Genomic DNA, 19,373 nt, shown 5'->3' with positions numbered 1-19,373 from the left:
CTTAAACACAGCTCACATCATTCCACCACTTATCGCGTAACATCACAACTCAACACTACACGTCTCACACATTTTTAGATCATTCACGTACTCAAGCAATCAATATTGATCAACACACAAGCGTTATGCAAAAAAAATATACTAAGATTCAATCCTATATGCATTATGGTATCATATCCATGAAAAACCTCGTCGGGTGCCCAGGAGTACATGACAAGACAGACCACACACTAGTAAGTCAGATCACTCTCACTACGTAAAATCATAGGGAGACCAGTCAGGATCACGCTCCGACCATGTGGGATCAACACAGACTTAAAGGAGCACTCAAACTGGGTGTATTTATCCCTAAGGCTTAGATTCCGAAGAGTCCGTTAGGGTCTCTCCCTCCTAATTCAAGTCCAACCCAGAAAACATTTTAACACACAGACTTTACCTATGAATTGTATAAAACACACGACTCATCAATTGTTCTCAAAATAATTTTAACTCATCGCGTCTCAAAATGATTAAACTCGTCGGATTTCCACAGTGGATCCCATCACAATACTCGTAGCGCATTAAATCATCGCCCTTAAAGGGCCTTACAATCGTGTGATTGTACGATTCATAGCTCACAACTCAATGCACACAACATCTCAATACACGTGTGATCTCACAATTTAACACATACTCAATTTATCACATACACCAAATCTCAATCACAATGTTATAATCCTTACGCAACATGTTATCACACCTCATGAATCATATACACATCACACAATATTAATATTTACATAGCACAAAACATGTATATATTAAATCAAACTATATTATTTTCAATTAAAAATAATTAATAAATTATTAAACTAAAAATGCATTAAAAGTTTTATCGTTGAATCTTAATATATTAATTTCCTTCAATTTAATTTATTATTTGAACTATTAATTTTTAATTTATTTTAACAATTCATATACATATATATGTGTTATAATCATCAACACATAATAAGCTTATGAGACCAAAACATGACAAAAAACATTTCCAACAATTTAATTCTTACGCTAATCTAATAAATATTGTCCAAAACACAAAACGAATTATACAAAAATGTTTCTCACAACATGGGGTGTAAAACCCCTCAAACAATTTTACATAATCATATCATAATCAAAGGAATCAAAATCATAGGTTCAAAAACACAAAAACACCAAGAGCAATCATTTTTATTAGCCAATTCGCATTGGGGCATCAATTGGTCCATCAAACATAACAGTCTTGTGATTATAATCATAAATGCAAAATTACAATACAGTAAACATCTCAAAATAAATCTCAATTTGATCCTCTAAGGATCCCTATACATGTTCATTCCAACCCCAATTTCGATAAACTCATCTCTTACCTTTAAGAGGGCTCACGTGTGTAGTCTGGTAGTGATAGTGGTGTCTCTAGTGGTTCCTTAAGATTCTTTAAGCTTTTCCTTTGGTTGCTCTGCTAGGGTTTCCAAGCGTTAGAGAGAAAGAGAAGGGATTGAAGCCTCAATTTCACTATTTTTGTGCGATGAGAATTTCTCTCTCTACAAACATTATTTTGCAAATCCTAAAGGTGGAAATGTGATGAAATGAGTTCCAGAGGCAGTGTTCAAATTTCAGGATGATCCAATGGTTAATGAGTCCGAGATCATATTTTACTAGGACAGATTTGGGTGTACGTAGGGAATAAAAATGGTTTTGGGAGAGGAAGAAGAGAGAACGAACTTGGGAGGAAATAAGCATAGAGACATACCGTAATTATAAAAACTGACATAATATATCTCTATTTATAGCTTGGATATTGTGAGTCTATTATTTATCTTAATTTTCTTTATTTTATTATTTTATAAAAAGAAGCTTTATTTTACCTTTTTATTAAATAAATAACCAATTAAAACATCATTTTATTTTCTAAAATATCATTTTACTCTATTTATTTTATAATACTATGAAACCCTTATTTTAATTAACAAAAACTCATTTCTCTCAGTTATTTAATTTCTAAAAACTTTATTAATTTTTGGTCCACATGACTAATCATTAAAACTCAATTTCAACCCAATATTTCATCCCAAAATATTTACTTAATTATAAAAACTCAAAATACATACTTAATATATATATATACCGAAAACTGGAGTGTTACAGTAATTGTCTTCTATTTTTATATATATTATTGCATATGTATAAGAAATATCAATCGTTGTATCGTCATGAAATTTGGACACCACATTTGGAACCCACTTTTGCACATTCTCACTGTTGGGACATGTGAAATAATTCTTTTTTAGAGATGAATTAGTCTCGCATGTTGACAGTAAAATGGAGGCTACAATCCATTTTCATTCTCTCTAACGCTTGGAAACCCTAACAGAGAAAATAGGGGAAAAGCTTGAGAAATCTTAGGAAACTGCTAGAGATGCCACTATCACTGTCAGACTTCACACGTGAGTCCGCTTAGAGGTAAGGGATGAGTTTATCACAATTAAGGTTAGAATGAACATATGTAGGGATCCTTAGGGGATCAAATTGGGGTTTATTTTGGGATGTTTATTGTATTGTAATTCTTCATGTATGATTATAATTGCGAGATTGTTGTATTGGGATCATGAAATTGTGATTAAAATTGTGTGTAAGTGATAAATCAAATATGTGATGAATTGTGAGATAACATGTTGCATTGATATCATAATATTGTTATTGTTATTGAGATTGAGTATAAGTGCAAACTTGAACGTGTGTTAATTTGTGAGATACACGAAAACATGTGATGATTGATTGTGACATTATGAGATGTTTAATTGTGGACATGAGATTTGGTTGTGAATAAGTGTGTGGTTAACACTTGATGTGATAATACTTGTGTTGTGAGTTGTGAATTATACAATAACCTGACTGGTGTTTACCTTGAGAAAATTGTTTATGCGCAGTGTTAAAGGAAAAGTGTAGGATTCCTAGTTAGGAACCTAAAGTGTTAAATTATAGCGCAATGTGTTAAACGTATTTGAAACACGAGTGTGAGGTCATGGGTATTGTATAATTCATGAGCAGTGTCTGCATGCAAAAAATTATTTTAGGGGTTGGACCTGAATCAGGAAGGTGAGACCCTAACAGATTCTTCAGAATCTAAGCCTTGAGGGTAAAGACACTCGATTTGAGTTCTCTTTTAAGCCTATGTTGATTTCATATGGTTGGAGCATTCTCGCAAAACAGAGTGACCCTGATTGGTCACCTTATGATTTTACTTAGTGAGAGTGACTTGACATATTCATTGTGTGATGTGTCTTGTTATGTACTCCTAAGCGCTCCAATGTGGTTTTTCACTGACATGGTACCACATTGCATATAGACTTGAATCTTAATATAATTGTTGTATAACATCTGCTAATTGTTATTATGAAATTGATGAGTGTTATTACGTCTTGACCCGAGTGTGTGATTCATGTGTAATGTGATTGATGATTGAAAAATGAATTTTAAATGATAAAGTGATGAAGTGACGTGGATTGTATTAAGTTGAACTATGTTAGAAATACTTCTATAATTTATTTTGATCATGTCTTTGTTTATTTGTATTTTTTTAGAAATGTGATAACTCACTCCTTGTGTGTTATTTGTGTTTGGATCTTGTGATGATCTCAAACCTTATGTTCGTGGGAGCAGATGACTAGGTGAATGACTTTAAAGAACCTCATGCTAGAGAACATTGGAACACAATACTCTGATAAGATGTGGCATTGGGGATGAGTTTTATTTTAATTACATGATGTTATTTTATTTTACCTCACTAATTTAACAAAATTTCTTTTGTAAACTTTGACGACTTTGTTCTGAGCCAAATATACTTTTAATAAGTTTTATTTGGTAATAATGAAGTGAATGTAAACCTTTTACCCACGTGAATTTGTTTATCTGTATTTTTATATGTTTTATTTATTTATATGTATGTCGGGTAGAGAGTGTCACACATCAAGCATGCAATCACTCGTAAGTGTGAGTGCAGATATTACACGGAGAAATTGCAGTTGATGCCTTATTAGACTACGAACTAGGGGGGAAAATCCTTTGACTCACAAAATAATGTACAAGTGCTCCTTAACATGATATTTGAAAACGGGTTTCACAATTACAAAAACTTCAAAACAACACAGTTTATTTACAAAATATGTTTCAAGTCTCTGCAAATACAGTTCTATCTAATTATAGTCATTATGGAATTATGTGTTACTTTTAAATCTTGGTAGTTATTTTTATCCCTTATCATTATGTTAAGTGTTGATATGGCTTATAATAGAAAGACTTATCATTAACTACCTCTTTAGCTGCATTTTTAGACAATCAATACAAGTCTTTCAAAAATACGTTTGCAATAAAATATAGGATAAAATACATCTTTAGATTCTCCGATGATACCATCAAGTTTGATGGTGTGGAATTGGTCTTTGCAGTGGAGTATATGCACGAATTGGAAATTGATGTGAACCTGACTAGGAGCGGATCGTTTCATACAGGCTACGGAGATTTGGATGATGTCACTTCCAATGAAGGAAGATAAGTCTGGATAGACGCCACTTTCGGTGAAGGTAGATAAGTCAGGGTAGATGCTACTTTTGGTGAAGGAAGATAAGTCCGGGTAGACGCCACAAGGATTACCTTGATAAGTCTGATAATTGGTTCAACAAGGAACCCAGAGAGAAACTCTCACCAAATTTTATCAAATGCCCAAAAGTTTTTCCTTTATTGAAAATAAAAACCAATACTTATAGTGTATCTGAACAAAAAGATAAAGATAGACATAGGTCTTCTAAACAGTTTGGGCCAAAATTACAATAAATAAAAATTATAACTAAAAACATATTTAACTTGGGCCTTTAAATTAGTTTGGATCTTCAGCAACAATTAATAGTCTTGATAATGTCTTTGCCTCTGGGCCTTCATCCTTCTCCACTTGGACCTTCATCCTTCTCCACTCGGGGGCTTTATCCTTCTCCACTTGGGCCCTTCGTCCTTCTCCTCTTGGGCCTTTAGCCTGTATTTGGTCAGTTTCAGGATTCTCATCATTCCCTCCTTCTTGGAAAACATTTGCCCTCAAATGTCCAAGATCATCACCGGGTTCAAGTACCACTTCCTTCCTTTTCTTGTTGGCTTGCTTGATATAGCTTTCATTCTTCTTTGTAATTTGCACATTCACTTGGTCATACAATCTTTTCACATACTCAACTTTGGCATGTGCATTTTTATGTTGAGTCTCTTGGGGATTGCTTTTGTAAGTTGGCCTGTTAGGTAATGAAGCTCCGGGGAGGAGATCAACTTGATGTTCTATGCCTCTTGAAGGTGGCAATCCATGAGGAATCTCCTTAGGAAAGACATTTTTAAATTCCTGCAATAAGGATTGAACACTAGGAGAAATAGAAATAGTAAACTCATTAGAATTATCAGTAGAAATTTTATTGTCTTTGCAGTACTGTAGATTGAGTGGTTCATGAGCAGGTAACACTTTCCTCACTTCACTCGCCTCTGCAAAATAATTAAATTTTCTCTCATGTGTATCACTCTCTCTTATGTGTATCACTCTTTTCCTCGGGTGTATCACTCTTCTTTTTCATATTCCTTTGTGGTGCCTCACTATTTTCTTTCTCTTGTTCTCTCTTTTCTCTCCTTCTGATTTGGTCATCACACACTTCTCTAGGGGACAGAGGTTTAAGAGTAAACAAGGAAGATTTGGCTATTCGTCTGTAGAACTCTTCTTTGTTACGGTTCAACAAACGTTGCATTTGTGTAGTCATCGCATCCAGAAATAAGCGTTGAGATCCGTCCAGTTAATGATATACACCACCATTGTCACCAGCTCTTGCCATGATTAAGGAACAAAGAATTTTGCAGTAAATTAAAAAAAAAAATTCAGGACCTCACCACACTCTACTCACGTGTTTCTCTCTTTGATGGTAGTTCACTCGTGTTTGATACTCTCAATATAGGCTTTTGTGTGATGTTTTCACTCTTGCCTTTTACCACTCACTCCCTCTTAAGTTCTTGGATGAATCAAATTAGACACACAAGGTATATAACAGGAAAGACAGTTTAATTATCACAGACTGTGTAGCAGATTTAATTTGGATAACAAATCAGATTTGATTTTGGTTAACAGATTAGACTTGATTTGGATTTAGATTTGATTTGGATAACAGATTAGACTTGATTTGGATAGCAGATTGGATTTGATTTGGATAACAGATTAGACTTGATTTGATTTGGATAACAAATTTTGATTTGATTTGATTTGGATAACATATCAGATTTGGATAACAAATTAGATTTAATTTGGATAACAGATATGATAACAAATAAGATAATAGATAGGATAACAGATAAGATAAAAGATAACAGATATGACAAGTAAACTTCAAATGCTCATAACTTTTGCTACGGTTGTCCATTTGAGGCCTACTATATATCAAAACGCTCAGAATTCAGAGGAGAATCTAGTTAAGGGGATTTGGTACACGATTTTCTATCCAAAAAAAGCCTCTAACTGCCTCAATTTCGTGTTCAAAGATCAAGCACCCATTTTTTTTCTTCTTTTCTTCTCTTTCTTTTTCTAAATATTTCTGCAAATTTTTTATTTTACTTGAAACAGAACTCAAACAGATTTTTTTTTTTTACACAAAGTCTGAAAGACACAAGAAACAAGAACAAGAATAAGAATGAAACAAAGACACAAACAAGAACGCAACAAGACGCAAACAAGAAAACAAATAACAGAACAAAGACAAAACATGAACCTGGGCAAATTATAAAGAAAAAAAATAGGATAGGATAGGATAGAACCTGTATCAAGAGCCGAAGCTCTGATACCAGATGCTGTGAACCTGACTAGGAGCGGATCGCTTGATACATGTTACAGAGATTTGGATGACGCCACTTCCGGTGAAGGAAGATAAGTCAGGATAGACGCCACTTCCGGTGAAGGAAGATAAGTCAGGGTAGACGTCACAAGGATTACCTTGATAAGTCTGAGAATGGTTCAACAAGGAACCCAGAGAGAAGCTCTCACCAAATTTTATGAAAATGCCAAAAGTTTCTTATTGAAAACAAAAACCAATACTTATAGTGTATCTAAACAAAAAGATAAAGATAGACATGGGCCTTCTAAACAATTTGGGCCAAAATTACAATAAATAAAAATTATAACTAAAAACATATTTAACTTGGGTCTTTAAATTAGTTTTGGCCTTCAACAACAATTAATAGTCTTGATAGTGTTTCTGTCTCTGGGCCTTCATCCTTCTCCACTTGGACATTCATCCTTCTCCACTCGGGGGCTTTATCCTTCTCCACTTGGGCCTTCGTCCTTCTCCACTTGGGCCTTTAGCCTGTATTTGGCCAGTTTTAGGATTCTCATCAGAAATAGTGTTCAAAAAATGCTAGATCTTCCTTTTTCTATTTCAAAGAGGAAACATCCACGCCTTCATCAATTTTCTGCATCTGTTTTCCTTTCCTATTTCTCCAAAATTGAATCTTTCTCATTTGGATACCCACTGAATTTGCCTTTTCAACTTGTTGAGCATTTGCATAACGTGATGCTTTCGTTCCACAAATGTTGCTTACTACCTTCCACAATTTTTTGGGTCAGTGTTTGCAATTGGAATTGCTTTTGTTGAACCATTATTGCTTTTGCTTATTGCAACAATAATTCTAGTTTCTTTTCTGTTATTGAACATGATTTGATTAAGCTTATTTCACTATTTTTTGCTTCTACCATTAGTGGTTAATCGTTCATATTGCTTTGTTTTGCTTTTGACATAAATGGTTGCTTCTCATATTTGGCTTATGTTATTGATGGTTAAGCATTGGTTGTTTCTGCCTTACATGGCGGTTAAGCTTCTCTTTCTCAATTGATTATGATGGTTTCTGCAAAATATTTATGTATGGAGTTAGCTTCTACCTTTGTGACTAAAAATTTGCATAGTGGTTATGTTGCCTATGTTAGTCCTGTTGATTACTGTCGTATTTGGGATTTGTATTTTTCCGATTACTGCTTCTCCATTGTCTCTCTTACATATGATTTGATTGTATTTCATTTAATATTTAATATTTGTCATCCCAAGTTTGAAGTACCAATATGCACCTTCTAACTCGCAGGTGTTAGAGGTTATTAGTTAGTTAAGAGTATAGTTAATCGGTTAGTTAACTTGATTAATTAATTTTAGTTGATAGTTACTAATAAGCTCTATAAACGGAGTATATATCACATATTGTTTTCTATTTTCCTTGTTTTCAATCAATCTCACTTGATCGATCCACTATATATATAAATTAGAGTTCACTAGTTAGAAAATGAGACACTCACTTTGTCCACTCTCTCAATTACTACACTATATTCTCTGTTTTGTTTATGACACCAAGTAAAATATATCCCTCACTCTCCTTATATTCATGTACAAGATTAGAGTTTCTAATCCTTCTTGAGAAAATGTGAGCAAATGATGTGGAATCAAAGTTAATTAACATTGAGGATAAAAAGTTCCTTTTACGATGCATTATTAGTTACAGAATTTCATTTTCTGTTACAACCAAACATAGCCGAAAAAAGTCTTATTTCAACTGATGGCAGTAGATCTTTATTCTGCAGTAAACATTATAAGCATCACCATAGGTTTTAGTTTCTCATATTGAAGTTCATGTGACAGGAAAAGGAACCATGAACAAATCATCTTTTCTTCTAACTGCGACTCCAAACTCTTCACTCATGTCCTATTCTTCACTTATCATTCCATTTGGAAACTTCCAATCAAAGTGATACAACAACTTTGCAAGGGCCAGTTCAATAATTCTTGAAGCAAATGTGCTTCCTGGGCATATCCTTCTTCCAACACCAAAAGGAATGTACTCAAAATTACTCTGTTTGTAGTCAATAGTGCTATCAATGAATCTCTCCGGATAAATCCTCTCTGGTTCAGTCCAATAGTTTGGATCTCTTCCAATTGCCCAAGCATTGACTATGACCTTGCTTTTGGCTGGTATGAGATAACCATGTATCTCACATGTTTGACCACATTCTCTTGGAAGCAAAAGAGGAATTGGAGGGAGTAATCTCAGGGTCTCTTTAACAACTAGTTTCAAATATTTGATTTCATTGATGCAATTCTCATCAACCCTGACTTTCATATTGAAGACCTCTCTCACCTCAGCTTCTGCTTTCTTCATTACTTTTGGATTCTTCATCATTTCAGCCATTGCCCAATCTATGGTTGTTGCTGATGTCTCACCTCCAGCACCAAAAATGTCCTGAAAAGTAATTTACTAATAAGATAAGATAGTGTAAGGATGTCCAACAGATAGTTAAAAGACAACCTGCATGATGCTGTTGCTGTTGCAATTATATGGCAAATACTTAACTACAAAGAGCTCATAAGTGGAAAATAAGATATAAAGGGGCAAGTGTTAAACATTTAGAACATGTATGATCTCCTTCTCACTTTATGGTTTTAAAAATTGTTTTTATAATAATTTCATGTTATTCAGCAATCAATTTCGCATCCAAAATCTATTATATTTTGAAAATTGTTTTCAAAACAAGTATTTTAAAAACCACCAAACAAAAAAAGCTAGGAGACGGTATCTCATCAACTTCTTTTGTTTCGTGATCCTACATAAAAATGAGTCCTCTAGAGTGGTATTGCAAGTGGTTAGGTATGAACTTGGTGTAAGTATCTATTTTCTTATTTTTTAACCAAAGTAGTTTTTGAAAATAGTAATCAGGCAAACCATTATCTTACTAATTCTACTTTCATAGCTAGTCTAAGCAAGATTAAACTAACTACCATACCCTAGTACCAAAAGGCTCCTTGTAACATCTCATTTTTCGTAAATAAATTAAAAAGGTTTTTTTTTAAAATAGAGTTTTAGAAAATGGAGATTTTTATAATTAAATGAATAAGGAGAAATAGCTGTATTAAAATAATGGTTTGAAGGAAAATAAAAAAAAATATTTGATTTATTCATTTGATAGGAAATAAAATAGAGTTCATTTTTATAAAATAATAATAAATAAATAAATAGAGTAAACAATAGGTTGTGAGTACCCTAGCTATAAACAAAGACATGTTAGGTCAGTTTTAAGATTGACGATAAATTATACGCCTCTTCTTCCTCTCAATTTCGTTTTCTATTTTCCCCTCCAAAAACCCTATCTTTTTCCTGCATACACTCAAACATGTCTTAGTAAAATGACGATCTCAGACTCGTTAACTGTTGGATCGTCATGATATATCAGCACTAGGTTCGCAACTCATTTATAAGCACTCTCATCGTTGGAAACTGCAAGAAAATATCGGAGCTAAGAGAAATGTCCTTCGCATCGTAGTTTTTTCTTTTCTCATAGAGACTCAAAATATGTCCAATAAAACTATGACCTTGGACTCGTTAACCGTTGGATCATCGTGAAATTCATACACCTAGTTCACAATTCAATTCCACACACTCTTACCGTTGGGATATGAGAAATAATATTCATGGAGGGAGAAAAGTGAATTGCATGAAGACAGTACAAAAGGAAGACTTTAATCTCTTCTCTTTCTCTCTAATGCTTGGAAACCCTATCAGAGGAAAAGCTCAAGGAATCTTAGGAAATTACTAGAAATGCCGCTACGCTGTCAGAATACACACGTGAGCCCACTTAGAGGTAAGGGATAAGTTTATCGCAATTGAAGTTAGAATGAACATGTGTAGGAATCCTCAGCAGATTAAATTTGGGTTTATTTGGGATGTTTATTGAATTATAATTTTTTCCTTTATGATTATAAATACAATATTGATGTCCTGATGCGAATTGGTTGATAAAATTGAGTGCTCTTAGTGTTTTCATTTTTTTTATACCTATTATTTTGATTAATTGATTTTGATATAATTGTGTGAAATTATTTGAGGGGTGTTACTCCCCATGTTGTGATAAACCTTTTGTATAAATTGTTATATTGAGATTATGAAGTTGTGTTTCAAATTGTGAGTATGTGATAAATTGAACCTGTGATGCATAGAGAAATATACATGTGTATTGAGATGTGTGTATTAAGTTGTGAGCTATGAACTGTGCAATCACACAATTGTAAGACCCTTTAAGGGTGACGAGTTTTTGCGCGACGAGATAAAATTATTTTGAGAACAATTGAGGAGTCGTGTGTATTGCATAGTTCATAGGTAAAGTGTATATGATTTATGAGGTATGATAACATGTTAAATTGAGATTGAACCATTGTGATTGAAACCGAATGTATGAGATAAATTAAGTGTGTATTGACTTGTAATATATGTGTGCATTGAGATGTGGTGTGCATTGAGTTGTGAGCTATGAATTGGACAATCACACGACTATAAGACCCTTTAAGGGGGACGAGTATTATCATGAGAACCACTGAGGGGACCTGACGAGTTTAATCACAAGCGTGACGAGATAAAATTATTTTGAGAACAATTGAGAAGTCATGTGTTTTGTACAGTTCATAGATAGAGTTTGTGTGCTAATTTTTTTTTTCTGGGTTGGACCTGAATTAGGAGGGAGAGGCTTTGACGGACTCTTCGGAGTGTATACCTTAGGAGTAAATACACCCGGTTTGAGTGCTCCTTTAAGCCTGTGTCGATCCCACATGGTTGGAGCATTCTCATAAAACAACGTGACTCCGACTGGTCTCTCTATGATTTTACCTAGTGAGAATGACTTGACTTATTAGTGTGTGATTTGTCTTGTCATGTACTCTTAGGCGTCCGACGAAATTTTTCACTGACATGGTACCACATTACATATAGGAGAGGTAACGAGGTCCCAATACTCAAAAGTCAAAATCTAAAAGAAACATCCTATTTACTAAACACATTTCTTAAATTTAACCACAAACCTGATTCTTTGGCAAACAAACGTTCAAAATATGGACGTTGAGAAAAAGTGATTAGGTGTTGGAAAATGACATGTAATAATAGGTATGCAACATGCCAAGCAAAGTGGGAATGAATATATCGTTTTTCGTCTCTGTCTTTAAAGTTGGGTATACTTGTTCCACCCCATTTTCATCTTCTGAAAATTATTATTATTTTATAATAGTATATTTGTTGTCTAATTTTAAATCTAAAACTAATTTAGATGTCATTAAATTGAATAAACCATAAAAATGCAATAATTCATAACTTAAATTCAACCTATTAATTACAATTTAGGATAAAAGATGTCAAGTCTCTCATAAAAAGATGAAGAGAACTTCAAACAAACTTTTTATTATTGATTGAAATTTATTGAAAATAAAAGAAAATAATTGTAAGTCCTAGTCATATTTAATTATTATCTTTTTAATTTTATAATTTTTGATAAATGTAAACCAATTAAAAAGTATGTTTAAAAGAGCATACTAGAAAATGCATTCCTAACACTTTTCAAGAATGAAATAAGTAAGAGAATATAATTAATATATCTTTCGGATAATATTAATTAGTATTCATACTCGTCAAAAACAAGTATTTTTCATGCATCAAAGTTGCGACGGGTCAAGGTTGACATTTGCGGGCACGAAGATTCTTGTAATCCTAGTACGTAAACATTTGAGGAATATATAATATGAATGTAAAATTACACCAATACCATTACGTAGTAAGTGTCAATCAATTGGGGCATATGTTGTTGTAGCTGGTTTAGCCTGGGATTTCAAGTTTAAGTATTGGTAGGAAGGAAAATATTATCTTCCATAATAATATTGTCTAATTAGAATAAGATTATTTTTCATGAAAAATATGATGAAAAAAGAAAGATTAAAAGAGTCGTAAACAGAAAGTATATATACCTTGCTAATTACTTTATAAGCCTTTACTTCTAGATATAAAGATGTGTTGCCACCATTGGGGTATACCAATTGATCATACCAATTCAATAGCTTGACATTCTGACTCTTAACTTTCTAAGAAGAGCTTGAGCACCTGGCTCTGATTCATAACTTAATCTCATCCAACACGAGGGTAGATATAATTGGCTGACCAATAATCTTAACAATTTTGGACACCACAACAGCAATTTTTTGACTTCAAATTATACAGCTGAGAGCCAATAATGTCTTGTTGCATGATTTGATTTTGGTTTTCACCTTCCCACACGGAATTGATTAGCGTGGGATAAATTATCTTAAGTGTGTACAACTCAACACGTTCACTTGGGAGCAAGTGGCATCATCTTTGGACTTCTATACATGTTTTGTACTTCAAGTCATCAACCATGTCGTCCTTTAAAAATTAAATAATATTAATTTTTATGCATATTTTTTTAAAATACCAGAATATAATAAAAAAAACATTATACATTCTCTTTAATCTATCCTTTTCTTTATGTCGCTTAAAAAATAATTTCAGTGTATTAACTATAAACATCAAAGTGTCATATCAATTTCGGTTAATAATTACTGCCAAACACATTAATTAATTAGCATAGGTGCATTTGTACAAAAATAAATTCGACCATTATTTAATTCTCTAACTTTTGCTTTTGTTTTATTTTGATCCTAACTTTCAAACCTAAGTTAAATTAGTTCTTTCCGTCAATCTTGTCCAATAATTCTAGTAAATAACAAAGTTATTAAGCTTTCTGTCCAAAAAAACAACAAAGTTATTAAGCTAAGTGGTCCTCTAACTTCACATATAAAACCGGCCGGTATTTAAATTTTTTTCACATAAATTATAATAAAAAAAAAAGATATTCTGCTTCTAATGTGAGTGTTTTTTATTCACTCTACAACCAGGCATCATTAATTTGTCGAAAAATATGAAGTGAAAAAAAAATTTGAAAAGTCGCTTTTGCAAAAAATAAATAAAAAACACACAAGTGCAATTACAAAAAAATCCTTCCCCCACTTATGCAAACAAATAAAATGTCGGGTACTTTCAAAGCAAAAGGGACAGCCTTTCTTTTTGTCTTCCTGTCCTAGTCTTGCCCCAGCGGCCATAAGCTCATAACGAAGGTTAGATGTAACTATGCAATGAGGTACAGAAGGGGGAAAGAAAAGAAAACCAAAAATATATATTTTTAAAATAAAAAAACATTAAATAATGATGTGAATAAGAGGATAAATCAATATTATTATCTTTTATATATAATAAAGAAAATAATTTTAGCACATTCTTTCTCTATCAAACTAAGGACACCTTAGACAATTCCTTCTTTATTTTTTTATTTAATAAATTGTATTAATTACAAGGACATTTAATGTAATGTATGGTAGGTTTTTAATGCACATTTTTTATTTTTTCAATTATTAGGTATTTGAGGAAGGATAATAGATTTTAATAATTTCATTGTTGAGAACTTGAATTCATCCACTTATTTATTCATTATTATAAAATTATTTATTATATTTATATTTATAAATTTAATTTTTAAAATAAAAAAGATCAGATACAAATAGTAAATAAAAATTATTTTTTCACTGATTTTTTATATTGAAAATAATAAAGTTGAAATAAAATAATATTTTTGTAATTACAAGTTTTAAAATTTGTGCATTCATTTAAGACATTTCCTTCTTAATTATTACTTTTTTATTTATTTAATAAATTATATTAATTACTAGGAGTCTAAGACATATAATGAACATTGGATTTTTTAATTATTGTATTTTATTTTTCATAATTAAATATTGGGAGAATAATAATGGATTTTTTTTTTAAATTTTTATATTTGAACTCATCCATATATGTATGGATTGTTATGCACTCATTTATTATACTTGTGATTTTTTTAATATAGAAATCATATACAAACAAAAAAAAATATATAAAAAAATATTTATTTTCACTTTTTTTAATTTCACATAATTAAAGTCAAGATAAAATTAAATTTTTTTGAATGTGTATCTTTATTTATTATATTCATGAATTTTTTTAATAATATCAAATGCAAAAAAAAAAAACTTTTATTGTTTAAAATAAAATAAAATAGCATATTTTTTAATGCTTGTTCCTCATTATATGTTTTGTTTAATGGATTATTGTAAAATCTTCATTATTGCAATTCATGTACTTCATTTTCAACAATTATTTAATTTTTTAAAAATAAAAGACTTTTACTTAATGTATAATTGATTATTACATAAGTTATTAAAAAGTCTCCATTGATGTAAATAATGTATTCAAATTATAAGATTAAATTATTCAATGCTAATGAATTTCAATAATTGAAAAGTCTTCATAAATTTGTATTTAATCTTTAATAAAAAAAACTGTGTGACGCTAACTATTGTGATATTTAAATATCTAAATGTGTAATATTTTAAATATTATAGTACTAATAAAAATATTTAATCTAATTTATGAAGCATGTTATTCTAGAGTTATATTTTGATAGTGCAATTTTTAAATATTTTTCATGCAAGTGTAATATTCAAATATTGTAATATAAATAATATTTTTTTAAAACTTTATTTAAGGGGATAGAACCTAGTAACACACCAATCAATGACTTATTAATTTTGTTTCTTTTTCATAAGATCATTTTCTAATTTTCAAATGCATTAATTATTTTTTCTTAAACCATCCTTAATTAATTAAAAAAAATTTAAGCAGAAATTAAGAAAACTTAGAAATTAATAAAAGCTATTTTTTCTCTCCCTTGTTAAGATTGGAGAATATAGCCTCATATAATTGAATGCTCACTCATCTATGTTAATTATTATCTGAGAAGAAAGAGATAATTATTTGAAAAAAATTAAGAATAATTTTAAAAAAATAGTACAAATAATTGAAAATTTTAATTTAATTAACTAAATTAACTATTTTTATAAGGGTTGTGAATTAATTGAATGGTTTTGCAAAATGAAATGGAGGGAGTACTTATGTTTTGGGCCAACTTGTTCATCACGCTGTTAAGCACAGCCACTACTCACTAAAGTTTTATAAAATCGGTGCATCATGGAATCTTTACAAAATTCATGTAACCACTAAGAAAAGGAAAGGCCATTAAAGAGTTACAATGTTAAAGGTGCAACGCAACTTATGCTAATAAATTAATTTTGATTTTATTCTCCTTTCCATTATTGATTTTGTTGGTTATTGGTTTCTCAAAACTTTAAAAGATAGCGGCTAAGTGGAATTTTTTATTCCGGATTCCAGTAGTGATTGGTTTTCTGTATGCAAAGTCCAAATCATAAATTGAAAAAAATCTTGACTCTTATAATAAATATGGTTTTGATGTTCCAAACCAGAAATAAAGACACTTATAGATCTTCAGTATTTTTCTTCTTCAATATAGTTATCACCTCAACGGAAACAGTTTCACTAGAAAAGTAGACAGAGAGAAACTAAGTACAGGTTTAGGTAAACAACTTAATTATGCATTCATTGAATAAGTGTATTTTTCGTATAAATACGTAGAAGAAATTAGAAATTATTAAAATAAGTTGAAAAATAACTTATAAATATATAATAAACTATCTTAGTAAACTCTTCTAAAATACTCAAAGCTTTATAAAGTTTTATTATATTCATATGTGAAAGAATGATTTATTTAATAGGATAACTTCTGTTTAAATTTTTTATAATGAATTAAAAAAATGAAAGATAGTCTATGACGGGGGACCTCTTCCAAAAGATGATGCTGAGCATAGACTAAGGTACCATCCTACCAAATTTTCAAAGGACTTATATTCTGTTTGGATTACCATTTTAAACACTCAAAACAGACATTCACACTTTTCAATACATTCACACTTTTCAATGGAAGAAACAGAGACGCAAGCCATCCATATCACTACAAGTCTACAGGAATTTTAGATTACTACCAAATTGAATCCTCAGCAAGGATTAGCAGAAAACAATAAGACCACGAATGTAACCATAACAAGCTGAAATATCCATATTCATAAATTTTACACAAAGGGTTGTCATCATGGCCCCTTACAACAACAAAGTACTACATCTAACTATTCTTTAAAAATCTAACACGATGATTCAAAGGACGCCCTGTTGTCAGCAGGAGAACTTAGATTCTCTCTTGCACAACAACCAAGCCCCCTCAACCAAAACAATTCCCACCTAAACACAAACTCTAAAACATGTTAGACAATTAATTAGCTTCTATATAACATAATCAGACCATGAAGTATGGTCCATGGTAAAACTAGGCATCTTATCCAATTTAATAGGGTTATCCTTCCCTCCAACCAACCTAGCAGGGTTCCCAACAGCAGTAGTCCTTGGTGGCACTTCCTTCAACACAACAGAACAAGCACCAATCTTAGCTCCATCACCAATCTTAATGTTCCCCAAAATACAAGTCCCTGCACCTATCAACACCCCATCACCAATCTTAGGGTGTCTATCCCCACTTGCCTTACCAGTCCCTCCCAATGTCACATTATGCAAAATTGACACATTATTCCCAATAACTGCAGTCTCCCCCACAACAAGTCCTGTTGCATGATCCAGCAAAATCCCACGTCCAATTTTGGCACCAGGGTGAATATCCACAGCAAAAACCTCAGACACCCTATTCTGAATCAACAGCGCCAAGACCTTCCTCCCTTGAAGCCACAATTTGTGAGCAATCCTATGAGCCTGACATGCCAAAAAACCCTTGAAATTCAGCAAGCAATGCACATAACTTATGCAAGCAGGGTCCCTCTCCTTAACAGCTATCAAATCATCCTTCACAGCACCTACGATGTCATCATCTCCATCATCAACCAAAACACCCATGAAAAGGTCAAAAAGGGTGCTGCTTGGAAGGCTCAAGCTGCTCAAATTTGTGGAGAGGTGGTTGGCCAAGGCACTCTCCAAAGATTTGTGAGACAAAATGGAACTGAAATAGTAGCTGGATAAAATTGGTTCTTGATCAACATCTAACCTTGCCTCCTCTTGAATCTTCAACCAAAGATCAACACCCTCCACAACCTCAACCTCAATATCATCATTATCCTCCACACATGTGTCAAACTCCTCCACGCGTGTGAAGGCAGTGTCACGATTCTTGCAAATGGGTATGCAGGGAACGCGATCAGAGAAAGTGGGTCGGCAGAATTTCATGTAATTGAAGGAACGATCATCGGATTGGGACCCGCTAGGCTTCCGAGAAAGAGGGGTTGGGGCATCAACACAAGTGGCCATGGAGAGAGAGAAAGGGTGAATTGAATACAAAGATTGAAACTTTGGGGGATGAAGAAAAATGGGTGTGAATTGGATTGGGGAGGGAGTGAGAGGGGAAGTCTTATATAAGGGGGAAGTGAGGAAGCGCCCTAGAGCCAGAACATTCATGGAAAATAGGAAAATTTTCCGGGAAAAAATAATATTGGTAATAAATTAGAAAGGGAAAATGATTTTTATTTGTGATGGTGGACGATTGGGAATTCGATTGATGAGTGAATGAATGTGATTTGTGTTTGGAAAGGAAAGGAAGGGCTGCTACTGGCCTTACGGAGGCCACATCAGAGACCTTAAGGAGAGATTTGCAACTTCTTTTATTGAAGACATTACAACATCTTAGGATAAAATCAATCTAAACTCTTTAAATTAATACTCATTAAATTAATAAATTTTTTAAAATAATAAAGTCTTGAGTTGGACTAATATAACAAATTAAAAAATTTAATAAAATAATAAGATAATAATTTTTCGTGAGATCCTTTTATAATTTTTAATCCTAAAAAAATTATAAATTAATAATTTTTATGAAATATGGTTTGAATACTTTAATACGCTCATCTAATGTATATATGTCAAACTTGCTTAAAAATACATTGAACACATTTGTTCTTCTTGTTTACATTTATTATACTTCAAAAATCATTATTAATTTCCAATACATATCAACCATATCAACCGTAGTTACTAATTTACTTTGAGTTTCAAGGTTGGCTGCAACATAATTCTAAGAGGTATAGACTTATTTACCTTTTTGTTTGATATATACAGTATAATTATTTAAAAACTCTTTAAATTAATAATTATTAATTTATCAATAAATTAATAACTCTCTAAATTGATAAATTTATTCGATTTTAACATTATTAATTTATAGAGTTTTAACTATAATGTGAAAAATATAAAGTGTTAAAAATTATAACAAAAATTTATAATTAAATAAAATCTCATATTCGAGTTTTATAAATAAAAAAATGTTTAAAATAACCAATAAAATATCATAACAAAAATTAATTATGAACAAAATAAATAAATATTGTATCAATATTTTCAACCTAAAAGTCGTAGGGCAGGGTTGGTGGCAATGTCACCCGTGAAGGATCGCGTTTACGTGTTCGATGTGCAGCTTCACACTGAATGATAAAAGGATATCATGGTACTGTATGCTTGGAGAATATTTATAAAATGAACTT

General features: G+C 31.8%; 2 protein-coding genes across 2 annotated transcripts; both read right to left on the bottom strand.

Annotated features, from left to right (window-relative positions):
• Positions 1-8,772: 8,772 nt before the first annotated feature.
• Positions 8,773-9,255, bottom strand: LOC114396323 (tabersonine 16-hydroxylase 2-like). Its single transcript, XM_028358230.1, has one exon. It carries the CDS (start codon positions 9,253-9,255, stop codon positions 8,773-8,775), a length of 483 nt encoding a protein of 160 aa, XP_028214031.1.
• Positions 9,256-16,867: 7,612 nt separating this feature from the next.
• Positions 16,868-18,428, bottom strand: LOC114396321 (serine acetyltransferase 1, chloroplastic-like). Its single transcript, XM_028358228.1, has one exon. It carries the CDS (start codon positions 18,292-18,294, stop codon positions 17,119-17,121), a length of 1,176 nt encoding a protein of 391 aa, XP_028214029.1. The 5' UTR covers positions 18,295-18,428; the 3' UTR covers positions 16,868-17,118.
• Positions 18,429-19,373: the final 945 nt, after the last annotated feature.

Source organism: Glycine soja, chromosome 18 (genome assembly GCF_004193775.1).
Source record: "Glycine soja cultivar W05 chromosome 18, ASM419377v2, whole genome shotgun sequence".
NCBI classification, from domain to species: Eukaryota; Viridiplantae; Streptophyta; class Magnoliopsida; order Fabales; family Fabaceae; genus Glycine; species Glycine soja.
The sequence above is the reverse complement of the archived record's forward strand: the minus strand, read 5'-3'. Positions and strand labels throughout refer to the sequence as shown.

Excerpts from the sequence above, each read along its gene's own strand:
- LOC114396321 (XM_028358228.1), bottom strand. The coding sequence starts at position 18,294 with ATGAATGTTCTGGCTCTAGGGCGCTTCCTCACTTCCCCCTTATATAAG.
- LOC114396323 (XM_028358230.1), bottom strand. The coding sequence starts at position 9,255 with ATGGCTGAAATGATGAAGAATCCAAAAGTAATGAAGAAAGCAGAAGCT.